This window comes from Manis pentadactyla, chromosome 7 (genome assembly GCF_030020395.1).
Source record: "Manis pentadactyla isolate mManPen7 chromosome 7, mManPen7.hap1, whole genome shotgun sequence".
Lineage (NCBI taxonomy): Eukaryota > Metazoa > Chordata > Mammalia > Pholidota > Manidae > Manis > Manis pentadactyla.
Window position 1 is genome coordinate 92,151,933 of NC_080025.1, and position 19,770 is coordinate 92,171,702.

The window sequence follows — 19,770 nt, forward strand, 5'->3', positions numbered from 1 at the left end:
AGGTACATTAAAAAATCCATCGACATCATGCACCACATCAACAAAAGAAGGAACAAAACCACATGATTATCTCCATAGATGCTGAAAAAGCATTTGACAAAATTCAACATTCATTCATGATAAAAACTCTCAACAAAATGGATATAGAGGGCAAGTACCTCAACATAATAAAGGCCATATATGACAAACCCACAGCCAACATCTAACAATGAGAAGCTGAAAGCTTTTCACATAAGAACGGGAACAAGACAAGGATGCCCACTCTCCCCACTTCTACTCAACATAGTATTGGAGGTCCTAGCCACGGCAATCAAGACAACATAAAGAAATAAAAAGCATCCAGATTGGCAAGGGAGAAGTTAAACTGTCCTTGTTTACAGATGACATGATATTGTACATAAAAAACCCTTAAGAATCCACTCCAAAACTAATAGACCTAATATCTAAATTCAGCAAAGTTGCAGGATACAAAATTAATATGCAGAAATCTGTGGCATTCCTACACACTAACAATGAACTAGCTGAAAGAGAAATCAGGAAAACAATTCTATTCACAGTTGCATCAAAAAAAAAAATACCTAGGAATAAACCTAACCAAGGAAGTGAAAGACCTATACTCTGAAAACTACAAGACACTCATGAGAGGAATTAAGGAAGACACCAATAAATGGAAACACATCCCATGCTCATGAATAGGAAGAATTAATATTGTCAAAATGGTCATCTTGCCTAAAGCAATCTGCAGATTAAATGCAATTCCTATCAAAATACCAACAGCACTCTTCAATGAACTAGAGAAAATCGTTCTAAAATATGTATGGAACCAGAAAAGACTCCGAATAGCCAAAGCAATCCTGACAAGGAAGAATAAAGCTGGAGGGATTATGCTTCCCAACTTCAAACTCTACTACAAAGCCACAGAAATCAAGACAATTTGATACTGGCACAAGAACAGAGCCATAGTCCAATGGAGTAGACTAGAGAGCCCTGATATAAACCCAACCATATATGGTCAATTAATATATGATAAAGGAGTCATGGACATACAATGGGGAAATGACAGCCTCTTCAACAGCTGGTGTTTGCAAAATTGGACAGCTACATGCAAGAGAATGAAAGGAGATTATTGTTTAACCTGATACACAAAAGTAAACTCAAAATGGATCAAAGACCTAAATATAAGTCATGAAACCATAAAACTCTTAGAAGACAACATAGGCAAAAATCTCCTGAATATAAGCATGAGAAACTTCTTCCTGAACACATCTCCTCGAGCAAGGGAAACAAAGGCAAAAATGAACTCATGGAACTACATCAAATGAAAAAGTTTCTGTACCACAAAGGACACTATCAACAGAACAAAAAGGCATCCTACAGTATGGGAGAATATATTTGTAAACAACATATCCAACAAGGGGTTAACATCCAAAATATATTAAGAACTCACACACCTCAACACCCAAAAAGCAAATAACCCAATCAAAAAATGGGCAGAGGATATGAACAGATGATTCTTCAAAGAAGAAGTTCAGACGGCCAACAGACACATGAAAAGATGTTCCACATCACTGATCATCAGGGAAATGCAAATTAAAACCATGAGATATCACCTCACACCAGTAAGGATGGCCGGCGTCAAAAAGACTAAGAACAAGAAATCCTGGCAAGGATGTGGAGAAAGGGGAAACCTCCTACACTGCTGGTGGGAAAGTAAACTAGTTAAATCACTGTGGAAAGCAGTATGGAGGTTCCTCAAAAAACCAAAAATAGAAATACCATTTGACCTGGGAATCCCACTCCTTGTAAGTTACCCAAAGAATACAACTTCGCAGACTCAAAAAGACAGATGCACCCCTATGTTTATAGCAGCACTATTTATAGTAGCCAAGATATGGAAGCAACCTAAGTGTCCATCAGTAGATGAATGTATAAAGAAGATGTGATATATATACACAATGGAATACTATTCAGCCATAAGAAAGAAACAAATCCTACCATTTGCAACAACATGGATGGAGCTGGAGGATATTATCCTCAGTGAAATAAGCCAGGCGGAGAAAGACAAGTGCCAAATGACTTCTCTCATTTGTGGAGCATAACAGCAAAGCAAAACTGAAGGAACAAAACAGCAGCAGACTCAGAGACTTCAAAAAGGAACTAGTGGTTACCAAAGGGAAGCGGTGTGGGAAGGCAGGTGGGGAGGGAGGGAGAAGAGGACTGAAGGGTATTATGTTTAGTACACATGGTGTGGGGGATCATGGGGAAAACAGTGTAGCACAGAGATGCAAATAGTGAATCTGTTGTGTCTTGCTGCACTAATGGACAGTGACTGCAAGAGATAAAGAAGGATATTACATAATGGGTGGGAATTTGATAATATGGGTAAATGTAGTAACCACATTGTTTTTCATGTGTAACCTTCATAAGAGTATATATCAATAATACCTTAAAAAAAAAAAGATAGGGACTCTTAGAAGCAGCAAGAGAGAAGTAGATTGTTACCTATACAGGAAACTCCCTAAGAGTATCAGCAGATTTCTCAGCAGGAACTTTAAAGACCAGAAGAGTGGCATGAAATATTCAAAGTATTGAAAGGGAAGAGCCTACAACCAAGAATTCTCTACCCAGAAAGTTCATCATCAGAATTGAAGGAGAGATTAAAAGTTTCCCAGATAAATGAAGGTTAAAAGAATTCACCACACTGAACAGGACTTAGAGGCTATATTAGAGGGAATTCTTTACACAGAAGTGTTCCTACATCCATTTTCATCAGTGAAATAAATAATATAAACCTACAGTAAAAGTAGTAGACAAGTTAACTAATAAAGCAGATATGAAGTTCAAAAATACAAAAGTAGTAAAATCAACTATACATAAAATTAGTCAAGGGACAAACATAAGATGTAAATTATAACACCTTATATATAAAGTGTGGAGGAGGAAGAATAAAAAGAAGTACATTTAGAATGTGTTCAAAATCAAGCAGCCATCAACTTAATATAGACTGTAGTGTATTTGGAAACTAACAAAACAGTTTTGTAACCACAAACCTAAAGCATATAATAAATCCACTAAAACCTAAACAAAAGGAGTTCCAAGCATAACACTAAAGAAAACAATCAAATCACAAAAGGAGAGTATAAGAGAGGGAGAAAGTAACAGAGAGGAACTACAGAAAATAATCAATAAAATGGCAATAAGTACATACCTATCAATAATTAACTTAAATGTCAATGGACTGAATGCACCAATCAAAAGACATAGAGTGGCAGAATGGAAAAAGATACAAGGCCCATCCATATGCTGCCTACGAGAGACTCATTTCAGACCCTAAGACATACACAGACTAAAAGTAAAGGGTTGGAAAATGATATTTCATGCAAATAATAGAGAGAAAAAAGGAGGAGTAACAATACTTATATATAAGACAAAACAGGTTTCAAAAAAAGAAAAGCAACAAGAGATAATGAAGGATATTACGTAACGATAAAGGGATCAGTCCAACAAAAGGATATAACCATTATAAATATCTATGCAACCAACATAGGAGCACCTAAATATATAAAACATATACTGACAGACCTAAGGAGGGCAAGAGCAACACAATCCTATTAGGAGATTTTAACATCCAACTTACACAATGGATAGATAATCCACAAAGAAAATAAATAAGGAAACAGAAGTGTTGAACAACACAGTAGACCAGATAGACTGAACAGATATATACAGAACATTCCACTCAAAAGCAGCAGGATGAACATTTTTCTTAAGTGCACATGGAATGCTCTCCAGAACAGATGACTTATTAGGACACAAAAGGAGCCTCAATCAATTCAGAAAGATTAAAATTTTATCAAGCATCTTTTCAGACAACAATGGTATGAAACTAGAAATCAAGTACATGAAAACAACAAAATGAAAAACACAAACATGGAGGCTAAACAACTGCATTTAAATAATCAATGGATCAACAAACAAAGCAAAGAGGAAATCAAACAATACATGGAGACATACGAGAACAGAAGAAACACAATGATTTAAAATATGTGGGATGCAGCAAAAGCATTTCTAAGTGGGAAGTACATAGTAATATAGGGTTATCTCAAGAAACAAGAACAATCTCAAATAAATAATCTAAACTACAAACTAAAGGAACTAGAAAAAAAAGAACAAATAAAGCCCAAAGTTAGTAGAAGGAAGGTCATAATAAAAATAAGAGCAAAAACAAATAAAATGGAGGAAAAAATAGAAAAAAAATTGATGAAAACCAGGAGGTGGTTCTTCAAAAAAATACAAACAAACCCTTATCCAGACTTATCAAGAGAAAAAGGACACAAATAAATAAAAACAGAAACAAAAAAGAAGTTACAACTGACACCACACAAATTTCAAAGAATTATGAGTATATGAAAAATTATATGCCAATAAATTGAACAACATAGAAGAACTGGACAAATTCCTAGGAACATACAATCTTCCAAGACTGAACCAGAAAGAAACAGAAAATCTGAACAGACTAATTACCAGTAACAAAACTGAATTGGAAATCAAAAAACTCCCAACAAACAAAACCAAAAATCCAGGACCAGATGGCTTCACAGATAAATTCTACTAAATATTTAAGGAAGAGCTAGTACCCATCCTTCTTAAAGCACTCCCAAAAGTAGAAGAGGAGGGAATACTTCCAATCTCATTCTATGAGGCCAGCATGATTCTAATACCAAAATCACACAAAGATATTACAAAAAAAGAAAATTACAGACTAATATCCCTGATGAACGTGGATGCAAAAATCCTCAACAAAATATAAGCAAACTGAATTCAAAAATACAGCAAAAGGATCATCCATCATGACCAAGTGGGATCTATTCCAGGGATACAAGGAAGGTACAATACTTGTAAATCAATTAATGTGATACACCACATTAACAAAAGAATAAAAAATATATAATCATCTCAATAGATGCTGAAAAAGCATTTGTTCTAGTGTCAGCCAATAGATGAATGGATAAAGAAGTTGGGGTACACACAATCAATGGAATATTATTCAGCCATTAAAAGAATGAAATCTTGCCATTTGCAACATGGGCCAGAAGGTATTATGGTAAGTGAAATAAGCCAGGAAGCAAAGACAAATATCATATGATTTCACTTATACATAGAAAACAAAACAGCAATAGACCCATAGACACTGAGAAGTGACCAGTAGTTATCATGGGGGGAGGGTTTGGGGTGAGTGAGTGATACAGGTGAAGGGGCTAAAGAGGCACAAAATTTCAATCATACTATGAATTAGGCATGGGAAAATACAGTATAGAGAGAGAATATAGCAAACAGTTCTGTAATATAGACTATGTTGATAGTAACTTGGCGTCAGCATTTAGTAATATATATAACTGTTGAATCACTAGGTTATATAGTTGAAACCAATACTGTCTACCAACTACACTTCAATAAAAAAGATATAAAAACTTTTCGCTTTTCACCATTGAGTATACTGTTAGCTGTGGGTTTGTTATATACGGATACCTCTATACCTATTATTTAGAGATTTTATCATGAATGGATGTTAAAAAATAGCTTAATTTTTTTTGATGATAAACAGAGAAGTAAGTAGAGGTTAACTGTTATGTTGTAATTTTTAAAGGATTAAATAAAAAGGCCACACTTAAATCTTGATGAATGAGTAGTATTTAAATGAGAAAAGGAAAGAGATAGGAATGAGCAGAAGAGGGGAAAGAACAGGGTATACACAAGGGTTATCATGTAGACTTGCCTGACTGAGAAGTGGGTGATCTTTTGGCAGTAAAGGCAATCTTCACATTCTTGGCAGAATACTTCCCTGGAAAGGCCCTTTATTTCAAACTGATAAAAGTAAAAACTGAATTTCCCATAGAAATAATCCTATAATGAACACTGTTCCTCATGCCACATTATTTTTTCACAAAAATGACTACCAAGACCTTATTTAAAAACAGTAACAATGGCACATCACAGTATATACTGCATATATATATATATATATATATATATATGCACACACATAATATATATGTATACACACACATACATATATAATATCCATATATATACATACAAAAAGTCTGTTTAAAGTTATATTAATCAATAAGGGCAATGTAATAGCCAGTTGCATAAAATTATAATGATATGTATTAATCTCCTATGTAAGGTCTTCCACCTTCTTTGTAGAAAAACAGACAAAAAATTATTAGTGTAGTAAAATTTCTAGTTTTTCTGGGTAGATTCTGATAAGCAACATCTTAAAGATTTTGAGAAAAACTGTATTCCACTAAAGGGCTTTCTGATCAATTGCTCCAGATACCTTTTGTAGAAACTGGGTGGCCTCTCTGTGAAATAAGAAATATCTTCTTCCTTGAGCCACTAAATCAAGCCATAGACTTCCCCTTCATAATTCATTATCAGAAAGGATACAGTCTAAAATATGTAAACCATTATTATTTCCATCCTTCAAGAATCCTTGACAGACTGCTTTGTTACAGTGTCAAAGCATCAGCCTGTAATTGAATTTGGGCAAAATTTTAAAGGCACAGAATTCTAAATCCATTAAAAGAATTCCCCTTTTTCCAATCTCAGTTCACTCAAAAATACTGCACTTTACCATAACCATCTCTCTAGAGCATCTTTTTTCCCTTTTAAAATCTACTTTAAGGATTCAGTATACCATAATGAAAGTGATTTTTTTCACAACATTCCTGAACTTACATTAAAGTTACTATTACTCTCTACCATAATCCTAAAAATATATGGAGAATTCCTCTTTAATAGGAGCTAAATCAGCAACCACACAAGGAAACAAGACTCATTCCTTCATGGTTATAAATTTGTCTGCTTCCTTCACTTGGCTGTACCTTCTCCCAGTTGTGTGCTGAAGTGGGAGAGCCAAGTATGCACACCTCTTTCCTAACTCCATGTCCAGCGACTTCATGCACATAGCTTAAAATCCAACATGGTGGAAGTATTTACACCTCCCAAAACTTATAGCAGACTTGTAAAACTATAATACTGTTTTCAACATTCTATAAAAAATAGGAATTTGGATAATCAATTTTTTTTTTAAGTTTCACTGGTACTAGACTGCTAACCATTGAGAAAAGATTAGCCTATATGTGTTTCATGTTTGAAATCAAGATCCTTTCTAACTACATGGAAATACAATAAAAGGTTTAAATAAACTATATTATTATCCTACTCCAAGATCTACTAGTAAAACAAAGGCCCATAGGAATCCTTTAATCCTAACATAAGTTAAATCTAATTAGCAACCTTACAAACTATAAAAAATAACTCCCCAAATTGTTGTATTCAAACTACAGAGTATAACAGAGTATGTGAATGAGAGTTTTGAGGCGGAGGTATGATCAACAACAAACAAATCAAGATCAGTACCAACGTGACCAGGGAATTTTACTATTTGAGTACTGAATACAATCTGAAATAATTACCATAAGCCCCTATAATTATACAGACAGAACTTAAATTACATATTCTAGATTACTTAGTGAGATCAAAGCTTTGCTACCAAATAAAAAAATCAAGGTTCTTAACTTTCAATCCAGTATCTTCTCTATTGCACCTTAATAACAATACAGAATCTCCTCACTCATAAAAATCAGAAACAAACTGATGAAAATGGAAAAATTCAGGCATGTAGTTTTATATGACAAATTATAGTAAATAGTATTTAGTGAACTACAATGCCACATAAGAAGTCCAGTTCTATATTCTGTGTCCCAATGCTTCAAAGAGGTCAAAGATCCAGATGTTCTAAAGGATTTGGATCTTAGAATATAATGAACTTAGAGGAACATACATGAAGCACATTCACCTATGTTAAGTAATTAACACTATATTAAGCACTTAGTTTCAAGATCACTTCCCAAAAAAACAGATAGCAGCTACCTATACAAAACATATATAGCTGTATATAGTTACCTTATACTTGAAAAAAATTCTTACATGTATGTGTTCATAAGAACATAAAAAAAAATAGGAAAATGAATTTAGTTTTAAAAAAGTCATCCTCAATATCTTTATTGCTGATTACCAAATGTTTCTATCTGTCTCTGGCCATAAAGGTAAGACATGCCCATTTTGTAAAATGTAATTTCCTTCTTTTGATTTTCTGCATCAGCTATAATCAGCCATACCATAATCCAAAGAGCACTACTAATATTTTAATGTATCTTCTTTTAGTTTCTTTGCTGTGTACATACATTTCACTTTTTTACACAGCTAAGTTCACATAGTACACACCATTTTGTATGATTTTTATTCTAATATATGTCCTATTGTTTAACTGTGCTTCATAAATACTTTAAACACTACAAAACTATCTATTTCAGGGATCAGCAAACTTTCCCTAAATAGCCAAACAGAAACTCTTATGCTTTGCAGGCCACAGCACCTCAGGCACAACGCATCTGCTCTGCCACTGCAGCACAAAAGCAGTCATGGACAAAATGCAAACAAATGCTCTTGACTCCCCAGTAACCCTGCATTTACAAGAACAGGCTGCAGGACAGTACACACAAATAATAAAGTGATTTTACAATGGGAAAGATCTGCAGAGGCATTCTCCAAAGATACATAAATGACTAATAAGCATGTGAAAACATGTTCAATGTCATTAACTATCAGTGAAATGCAAATGAAAACCAAGTGAAATACCATTTTACACCCACTAGGGTGGTATCATCAAAAAGACAGACAATAACAAGTAAAAGCAAGAATGTGGATAAGTTGGAACCTTTATACATTGTTGGTGAGAATATGCAAATCAGTTTTTAAAAGTGTGTTCCTCAAAATGTTAAAAAGAGTTACCATATTACCCACAAATCCCATTCCAAGGTATATAACCAAAGAGAAATGAAAATATAAATCCAGACAAAAACTTACACACAAATATTCACAGTAGCATTCTTCACAATATCCAAAACATGGAATCAGCCCAAATGGCCACCAAACTGATAAACAGATAAATAAAATGTGGTATATCATCAATATAATGGGATACTATTCAGCAATAAGAAGAAATAAGTAATAATAGATGCTACAACGTGGATGAACCTTGAAAACATCACGCTAAGTGAAAGAAGCCAGTCACAAAAGACCACATATTATATAATGTCATTCATATAAAGTGTCCAGAATAGGCAAATTCAGAGATAAAATGTAGGTAAACCGGCTGCATAAAACTAAAAGCTTGGGAGAGAAGAAGAGAGTGACGGAGAGTAGATACAAAGTTTCTTTGTAGGGTTATTAAAATGTTTTCAAACTGATTGTGATGAAGATTGCACCACTCTTGTGACTGGACTAAAATTAGCTGACTTTAAGTGGGTGAAATGCATGGTATGTGAATTACATAAATATGCAATGAATAACCCCTGATCTATTCTACAGGTATAAAAACATTGCCTTATTTCCCCTTCTTTTAAATACTTAGATGGCTCCTAATTGCTTTTACTCTACTGTTTTAAATATGGCAATAACCATATTTCTGATAGTTTTGAGCTAAGTTTTCCAATGGCAAAGAAAATAAAATGGTAAAAGAGTATAAAGCTTTACTGTTGCAAACGTCCATTATTTAAGCTGTGCTTGCATTTTGGACTAGTTTAGGAACATATGATTTATTATTTCTGTGGCAAAAAGAAAAGTGAAAAATGACAAACCTTTCGGGATATACCCATCTTCACCCCCTGCCATTCCATTAACAGTGATATCATCGGTATCATAACCACTGAATCTTAGCACTTACATATCCATACCTCCTCTCCCAGTGGAGAAACCTTTCAGGAAGTAACACACTGGCATTAGAACACCTCTCCTTTCAGCTAATCTTGCCTTATAAGGGGAATTAGACGAAGGGAGTAAACACATTTCACTTTCAAGACCAACAAAGTTCCTTGTTTACTTGTATTTCCTATGGCTTCCACCACACTAACCTTATCCACCTTCTTACAGCTTTGCTCATACTATCCTCCTCTCTGTATCCCAATATACCATACATTCTTGAAGACTGGTTTTGGTCTCAGTGCTTATGAGGTCTTCATCAGTTACTCTGGTCCATTTTCTTTAGATGAATATTGCTCAGTATCACAGAAATTATCATTTTATTTCTCACCATTATCATGTGCCTTAATTTTGTCACCCTCTACCCCCATCCCCACCCTCCCAAAAAAGCTAAGCCAAGGTCACAGAATCTGTGTATATATCCTAGGAACATAATAAATAACCAAAGTAACAATAACAACAACAAAGTTAACATTCACTGAACACAGCACTCTTTGCCAGGTCTTGTGGTGTTGTTCTGCATGCACTTTTCTCCTACATAATCATTACAACAGTCATAGCAGGTAATTAATCCCACTGTACTACTGATACAGAGATTCAGGTACAGAAAAGTCAATTAACTTGCTCAAATGTTATTTATTGGTTGACAAATATCTTATGAAACGTCTTATGCACATCATGTCATTTGTCCCTTACAACACTAAGTTTGCTACAAGTATTAGTAACTATTGTTTTACAGAGATGTTAAGAAAATTTAAGTACACTGCAACCTAATGGTGCAGGTAGAATTATAATACACATGGCCCAGGGCTTTTTGTCCTATGTCATAATAGCTTATTTGAAACTGGAATAAAAATATGTGAGTCATCCCCTAGCCTCCAGCCTAATTTATGCCCAGGTTTCACGCATAACTCAAGAGTGCCCTAGGAGGGATTCCTTCCTCAACGGGTTACTAGAGAGTATCAGGGACTAATGTTAACATAAATTGTAATCTTTACAAAATACTCTCTCACATGTGATGTCATTTAATCCTAACAACAACCTGGTAAGTAGATATGGATTATCATCAGATTCAAAGAATCATACGTTTTGCTCATTCAAGGCCATAAAGCTTAATAATTATTAGTACCAAAGTTCAAAGACATGACTTTACACTCTAAGTATGTCCTTTTCTTCCTGTTATGACTCAAAATTAGCATTTTGTCTTACGCTGGTATTTTGTAATTGCTTCCCCTAAGTGATATATATGAACACTAGAATTCAGTGGTTTTAAATCTTTCCAGGGTTTACAAGCCCTTTTTAAAATGAAATAAAACAGGGCTTCATGGGTTAAGAACCCTGGTTAAGACCCCTATATAAGATTGTAACTTAAAGTACAGGGGCTAACTTGTGATCCTGTCATATGCTTCACGTTGCACAGCTGACAGCATAGAACAAGGATTAAAGTAGTATTCAAATGATTGTAAAAAGAACTAAGTTTCTTGATGCTGCGTTTTAAGCAGTCAGAAAGCCTTTGTTAAGACATAACATTTTAGGAGTAATTTTAAAAAGCCAACATAGCACAAAAAGTCGTTCACAGAGAAGGCATGCCAAAATAACTACTGAGCCTACTGTACACTAGGGACTTTACATTCCATCATTTGTAGCCTGAAAGCACCCTCTAAATAAACTTAGTTATCATCAGCCTTTCACAGGTGAGGGACATAAAACTCCAGGGAAGCTAATTTGAGCCAAAACTTAAGGCCAATGGCAAAACAAAGACAAATTAATATCAGTCTAGAATGGAAAAAAACTGGTTCTTTCTGTAATTACCCAAATATTTAACTTGATAGCATAGAATGTTACAGAAGGGGAAAAATTTTACGTACTAAGGGAAAGAAAGGTGGGAAAACAAAAATAAATAATCCAAATCATAATAGGAATGGAGGAAAGAACACTGCTGTTAAGAACAATCTCTGATTCTATTTCTTACCCTGCCCACAACTCACTGGATAATCTTGGACTAATCACTTAGTTCTTCTGGATCTTAGCTTCCTCATCTGTGAAATTATGGATGTTGCATGGCATAAGAACTTAAATTTCAAAATTCCTTCACAATTTCAAAACATTTCACCAGTATTATTTTCATTACATTCAACTGGGCAGGGATTTTGTTTTATTCACTGCAGTACCCACAGCACCTGGTTGGTACAACCTGGGCACAAAATACTAGCTGAATGAAGAGATTAATTTGATCCTGACCATAGTCCTGTGAGGAATGCAGAACAGGGCAGGTGTTATTATGCTTATTTCACATAAGAGAACAACCAAGGTTCAAAGAGTTTAAAATACTCCCAATCCCACAGCTAAGTAATTGCAAATTCAAGTCCTCCACTCACTAGTTTAAAGTTCTCCAGATCTAAAATGTGGTTTTATATACTGTTTACTATTACATTTTAATACAGTTTTAGGAGGTCAGACAGAATAATGAACCCTTCTTATTCCCTCCCTTACAAAGGAAAAAAAATGATTAGAATGGTGTTAGCAATAGGAAGCAGTGAATGAATGACTCAGAGGAGTTATCTGAAAGAATAACTAATATACTCAATGTTACATATATGAAATAAAGGAGGTAACAATCCAATTTCTGACCTTCTTTGATTATAGTTTCTTGTATTTTCAATGAGTCTACAGTTGTAATTAATGTCTGGGACTTTGTAAATGTTTGCTGTTAATCCTAAGGGAGAGGAGCTCAAATGTATCTCTACAAGTAAGGTTAGTGTTCAAACAATAAACCTTACCACAGACCTCCCAATGACCTGAAACTGAAGAACTAAATTCCCACTCTAAAGCTCAGGATCAACTGAGTTATAGAGAAAAAGTCCCAAAAGGACAGCATGAGCTGGAAATAATGTATATTCACAGAGGTGAAAACACAGAAAGAGCCCTAGGGCAAAACTATCCCCCAAGACTCTCCAAGCCTATATTTCAAGAACCTAAGAGGTGAAGAAGGGGTTGGCTGAAGAATAACACCTTCAAATCTGAGAGTGTACTAGTGCCCAAGATATGCAGCTTCCTGCCTTGAGGCTATAGGCTAGTAGGGAAATCTTTGTAGAAACTGGGTGGTAAAATCTTCTAAAAAAAATTCATTCAAACAAAATCCTTTCTTATAAAAAGAAATTTCTGGATATGAAATGGCCCTCCAAATCATCAAGTAGTTTAAGCACAGTGACAAAGAACAAAATATTGTCATATAGGAAGTAGTACATAAGGGGGTTTTACAAAGTGATAATTATAGTGTATCTCACAGGAAAAAAGTTTCTATTAAAAAAAAAACCAACAAAGTTTAATTATGTACTTAAAGGGAAGCCACAGACATGGATTCCCAAGAAAAGTTTCTTAAAGCAAACTCATCAAAATATACTTCTCTTCTGAAAACAAATAAACAAACTGAACATTCTCCATTGACAAGCTCCTTTGGTTTCTTCCCGCTCTAAGAGGATTCCCATTACATACGTGTCAAAAGTAAGAGAGCAGTTATACTGAAACCATTTCCACAGCACTCACAACAGATCAACTGTGAGAACAGGAAAAAAAGTGGGATGAAAAACTGAAAAGTCACATGATGGACACTGAGAAAAAAACTAAAATATAGATTGAGAGAACAGGGCTTAATCAAGATAAACATTCTATAAATGTAAAGTTTAAATTTAAAGGAGCGGAGGTTTTCAGGGCTCTGGTTCTATAATGAGTTATCCCACAAAATTAATCTACTGTTCTAGTTTTAATAATCAACTTTCCCCACCCATTTAAAAGTGGGGATACATACATATTGGTATGTAGAATATATTTAAATTTTTCTGCATAATACAATGCAGTGATCTTACCTGGTAGCAAACTGAATGAGTGCATTTTGAAGAGTCTGTCTAATTTCAAGAAGAAAAGATTCATCATCACTTAGTGTATAATACCAATACTGGACATAATCCCTCAAGGAAAACTGGATAACCTAAAATACAAATATTGGAAAATAATACAACTTTTTAGGATTTAAAAAGTAACAGCAGTAAACTAAAACCTAAAAGGACTATTTGCCTATTTATATTTACTCTCTACATAGAAATAATGGTGGTAAATCAATGCCTTCATTACGAAAGCATCAAAACATTAAAAACTACTTCAAAAAACTTTATTTTGGTATCCCAATTCATCCACTGCCCAAGTTTTTTAACAATTAAAGAGTTATCTACGGTCAAGCCCCACCCAAACTCAAATAAGGATGGATCTTGAAGAAAAAATAAATTTTCCATGCTATAATACAGGGTTTTAGTCAACATAATGGAATGATGCAAAACAATGTAGATGGACTCTAATTCTCAAAAAGAAACCATTTCCTAAGATTATATCATCAGATATATTGTAGTCAAATTTCAAAAAAGACATAGGGGGTTTACCTATTTATAATACCTTTGATATCGGTAACAGTATTAGGTTAGCCAATAAATAGAAAATAATATACTTTATGTTCTAGGAAAGGCAGATAAGCTAAATAAGGGTTCATTTATCAAATAAATGTCAAAATCTTAAAGTACACATTATTTATAATCATATAATCAGGCACATATCAATGAAAAACATTTTAGGGATGAATCATTTTTTTTAATTCTAATATTTTAATATTTTTGGATCAAACCATGTATAAACATTTTCAAAGTGATAAAACTAGTGGGAAAAAAATGTATGATTTACCAAACCACTAAACTTGTAACATTTTTCACTATAAAATAGAACATGATCAAATATGTAAGAACTTTTTTTCTAAATGCAAATTCAACCAAAAAGCTTTAATATTAAGTAAGCAACATCATTCTATATGAGTTTATAAATAATGTAACATCTTTAAGTACAGAATCCAAGGATAATGTTATAATGAATTTCCGGCACATAACATAAACAGCAAAGATTTTATCTTAGTAGTTTCAAAAGAAATACACCTAGCACACAATATATGCAATTCAAATACCACATACTGAAACTCACTTGCTGAAGAGGCTCATCAATTATATTGGCACCTGTCAATCTTCTATCAATCTTTATAGTCCTGGCTTCCCGTTTCATTTCTTCTAAGCACTGAAAGGAAACCATAACATTTTACTACAAAATTTTTGTTAGTTAAAATCTCCAAAGTTTATTTATAAATGAATATTCATTGTAACTTCCTTGCCATTATCATCAAGACAATAAATAACTTTATTTCCTTGAGACTCTGGTATAAATCAAACACTATTTCTCAAGTTGACAAAAACAGACACCCAGAAAAAAATCTACTGTTATTCTCAAAACTTTAAATAAATCAGCAGACATTATTCAGAATGTGATATAAATGAAAATATACACATATAGTGTTGCCATATTTAGATGAACCTTAAAAACCATAAGTTAGTCTTTGAGGTAAATCAACTTAGTAACAGTCTTTATTAATTAATCTCCCTTTTCCCACTTCCCCTTCTGAGCACAAAACAGTAAACCACCTGCCAAATACATATATTTTTAATTTATTTAGGGATAATTTTTTACCACTAAAGAAAATTAACTGCTAGATTTCTCTATGGTCTTCACAAATATCAGTAGCCTGGAAATGGGGTAAAAAGTAGTGGGACACTCTACAAATTAAAATGCAAACCAAAACAAAAATGTTTATACATAAAACATCATGACTCATGACTCAAGCTCTCTAAGAATTTTTTCATTAAAAAATAAACCATTTTAGGAGGAGCCAAGATGGCACTGTGAGTAGAGCAGTGGAAATCTCCTCCCAAAACCATATATATTTTTGAAAATACAACTAATACAACTATTCCTAAAAGAGAGACCAGGACAACAGCCAGGCTACATCTATACCTGTGAGAACCCAGCACCTCACAAAGGGGTAAGATACAAACCACAGCCCGGAGGGACCCGAGTGCCCCCCACCCCAGCTCCTGGGCGTGAGGAGAGGAGTCAGAGCGGGGAGGGAGAGGGAACCCAGGACTGCTAAATACCCAGACCTAGACATCCACACTGGGAGCGCAGACACACAGTGTGTGGTGTGCTGAATACCAGGGAAATGGGACAGTAAAATCTGTGAGTGGCTCCCCACAGCCAGTGCTCCTGGGACAAAAGAAAAGCGAGTGCTCTTTGAAAGACTTAAAGGGACAGGGGACTCACAGCTGCACTGAAGTGACCTGGCGCACTCTGCCTAGCAGCTGGGAATCCCTGGGGAACTCCGGGCACCCAAACACCCAAGGCAGCAGCATAGCTTGGAGGACCCTCATGGCAATAAATAAACAGCCTCCTGCCCATTACCCATCCGGTGTGGCCTCGCCAAAGGGTAGCAGCAGCCTGAGGCTGGCCATGCCCACAGCAGCAGCGCTGAGCTTGACAGCGGCCCGGGCAAGAATCAGACACCCCATCTGCACACAGCTACCCAGCACAAGCCACTAGGGGTCGCCATTCTCACAGGAGAGGAAGGCAACAGACTAGCAAGAAAGGACGTTTTCAAGGCTGACACACGTGCCAACTCCCCACAACAACCTTTATCACCATGAAAAGGCAGAACAATTTGATCCAGACCAGACTAACAGAGACAACCACTGAGAAGGAGCTTCAGGAGACAGACCTAATCAATCTTCCTGAAAAAGAATTCAAAATAAAGGTCATAACCATGCTGACAGAGCTGCAGAGAAAAATGCAAGAGCTAACGGACAAAGTAGGGAGGGAGACTACAGAAATAAAACAATCTCTGGAAGGACTTAAAAGCAGAATGGATGAGATGCAAGGGGCCATTAAAGGAATAGAAAACAGACAACAGGAACGCAGAGAAGTTGAAGCAGAGAGAGATGAAAGGATCTCCAGAAATGAAACAATAGTAAGAGAACTGTGCGACCAATCCAAAAGGAACAATATCCACATTATAGGGGTACCAGAGGAAGGAGAGAAAAAGGGACAGAAAGTATACTTGAAAAATAATTGCTGAAAATTTCCCCAAAACCAGGGAGGAAATAGTAGCTCAGACCATGAGAGCACACAGAACTCCCAAAAGAAGGGACCCAAGGAGAACAACACCAAGAAACATAATAACTAAAATGGCAAAGATCAAGGACAAGGACAGAGTTTTAAAGGCAGCTAGAGAGAAAAAAGGTCACCTACAAAGGAAAACCCATCAGGCTATCACCAGACTTCTCAACAGAAACCTTACAGGCCAGAAGAGAATGGCATGGTATATTTAATGCAATGAAACAGAAGGGCCTTGAACCAAGGATACTGAATCCAGCACGATTATCATTTAAATATGAAGGAGGGATTAATCAATTCCCAGACACGCAAAAGTTGAGGGAATTTACCTCCCACAAACCACCTCTACAAGGTATTTTAGAGGGACTGCTCTAGATGGGAGCACTCCTAAGGCTAAACAGATGTCACCAGAGAAAATAAAATCACACAAAAGAAAGCAGACCAACCAAATATTAACTAAAGGCAAAAAAATAAAATCAACTACCCACAAAAGCAGTTAAAGGAAACACAAAAGAGCACAGAATAAAACACCCAACATATAAAGAATGGAGGAGGAGAAATAAGAAAGGAGAGAAATAAAGAACCATCAGATAGTGTTTATAATAGCTTAATAAACAAGTTAAGTTATACAGTAAGATAGTAAAGAAGCTAACCTTGAACCTTTGGTAACCACAAATCTAAAGCCTGCAATGGCAATAAGTACATATCCTTCAATAATCACCCTAAATGTAAATCATTTACATGCACCAATCAAAAGACACAGAGTAATAGAATGGATAAAAAAGCAAGACCCATCTATATGCTGCTCACAAGAGACTCAGCTAAAACCCAAAGACATGCACAGACTAAAAGTCAAGAGGTGGAAAAAGATATTTCATGCAAACAACAGGGAGAAAAAGCAGGTGTTGCAGTACTAGTATCAGACAAAACAGACTTGAAAACAAAGAAAGTAACAAGAGATAAAGAAGGACATTATATACTGATAAAGGGGTCACCCCAACAAGAGGATATAACCATTATAAATATATATGCATCAAATACAGGAGCACCAGCATATGTGAAAGAAATACTAAAAGAATTAAAGGAGGAAATAAAATGCAATGCATTCATTTTAGGAGACTTCAGCACGACACTCACTCCAAAGGATAGATCCAACAGACAGAAAATAAGTAAGGACATAGAGGCACTGAACAACACACTAGAACAGATGGACCTGACAGACATCTATAGAACTCTACATCCAAAAGCAACAGGATACACATTCTTCTCAAGTGTACATGGAACATTGTCCAGAATAGACCACATACTAGGCCACAAAAAGAGCCTCAGTAAATAAAAAAAGACTGAAATTCCACCAACCAACTTTTCAGACCAAAAAGGTATAAAACTAGAAATAAACTGCACAAAAAATGCAAAAAGGCTCACAAATACATGGAAGCTTAACAACATGCTCCTAATAATCAATGGATCAATGACCAAATTAAAATAGAGATCTAGCAATATATGGAGACAAATGACAACAATAACACAAAGCCTCAAATTCTGTGGGACACAGTGAAAGCAGTCTTAAGAGGAAAGTACATAGCAATCCAGGCATATTTAAAGAATGAGGAACAATCCCAAATGAATAGTCTAAAGTCACAATTATCAAAATTGGAAAAAGAACAAAAGAGGCCTAAAGTCAGCAGAAGGAGGGACACAATAAAGATCAGAGAAGAAATAAATAAAATTGAGAAGAATAAAACAATAGAAAAAAAAATCAATGAAACCAAGAGCTGGTTTTTTGAGAAAATAAACAAAATAGATAAGCCTCTAGCCAGACTTATTAAGAGAAAAAGAGTCAACACACATCAACAGAATCAGAAACGAGAAAGGAAAAATCACGACAGACCCCGCAGAAATACAAAGAATTATTAGAGAATACTATGAAAACCTATATGCTAACAAGCTGGGAAACCTAGGAGAAATGGACAACTTCCTAGAAAAATACAACCTTCCAAGATTGACCCAGAAAGAAACAGAAAATCTAAACCTATATGCTAACAAGCTGGAAAAGCTAGAAAACATGGACAATTTCCTAGAAAAATAAAACCTTCCAAAACTGATCAAGGAAAAAACACAAAATCTAAACAGACCAATCACCAGCAACAAAACTGAAGTGCTAATCAAAAAACTACCAAAGAACAAAACACCCGGGCCAGATGGATTTACCTTGGAATTTCATGGGACATACAGAGAAGACACAATACCCATTCTCCTCAAAGTTTTGCAAAAAATAGAAGAGGAGGGAATACTCCCAAACTCATTCTATGAAGTCAACAGCACCCTAATACCAAAACCAGGCAAAGACACCACCAAAAAAGAAAACTACAGACCAATATCCCTGATGAACATAGATGCAAAAATACTCAACAAAATATTAGCAAACCGAATTCAAAAATACATGAAGAGGATCATACACCATGACCAAGTGGGATTCATCTCAAGGAATCAAGGATGGTACAACATTCGAAAATCCATCAAAATCATCCACCACATAAACAAAAAGAAGACCAAAAACCACATGACCATCTCCATAGATGCTGAAAAAGCATTCGACAAAATTCAACATCCATTCATGATAAAAACTCTAAACAAAATGGGTATAGAGGGCAAATACCTCAACATAATAAAGACCATATCGGATAAACGCACAGCCAACATCATACTGAATAGCGAGAAGCTGAAAGCTTTTGCTCTGAGATCAGGAACAAGACATGGACGCCCACTCTCCCCATTGTTATTCAACATAGTACTGGATGTCCTAGCCATGGCAATTAGACAACACAAAGAAATACGAGGAATCCAGATTGGTAAAGAAGAAGTCAAACTGTCTCTATTTGCAGATGACATGATATTGTACATAAA

The 19,770-nt window shown here is 35.2% G+C and overlaps 1 protein-coding gene across 7 annotated transcripts in view; it reads right to left on the reverse strand.

Moving 5' to 3' along the window:
• Positions 1-19,770, reverse strand: part of SNX13 (sorting nexin 13) — a 150,902-nt gene that overhangs the window by 68,319 nt on the left and 62,813 nt on the right. For 6 of the 7 annotated variants that reach the window (XR_008998504.1, XM_057504566.1, XM_036894459.2 and 3 more), the window contains 2 exons: positions 14,851-14,940; positions 13,698-13,819 (listed from right to left, as the gene is read on the reverse strand). Coding sequence is in view for 6 of the 7 variants with exons in the window: in XM_057504566.1 (XP_057360549.1) it covers positions 13,698-13,819; positions 14,851-14,940 (212 nt within the window). In the remaining variant the exon portion in view is untranslated. Of the gene's footprint in view, positions 1-5,782; positions 5,843-13,697; positions 13,820-14,850; positions 14,941-19,770 lie in introns of those variants that run through there. The other variant, XM_036894462.2, reaches the window with a different exon arrangement.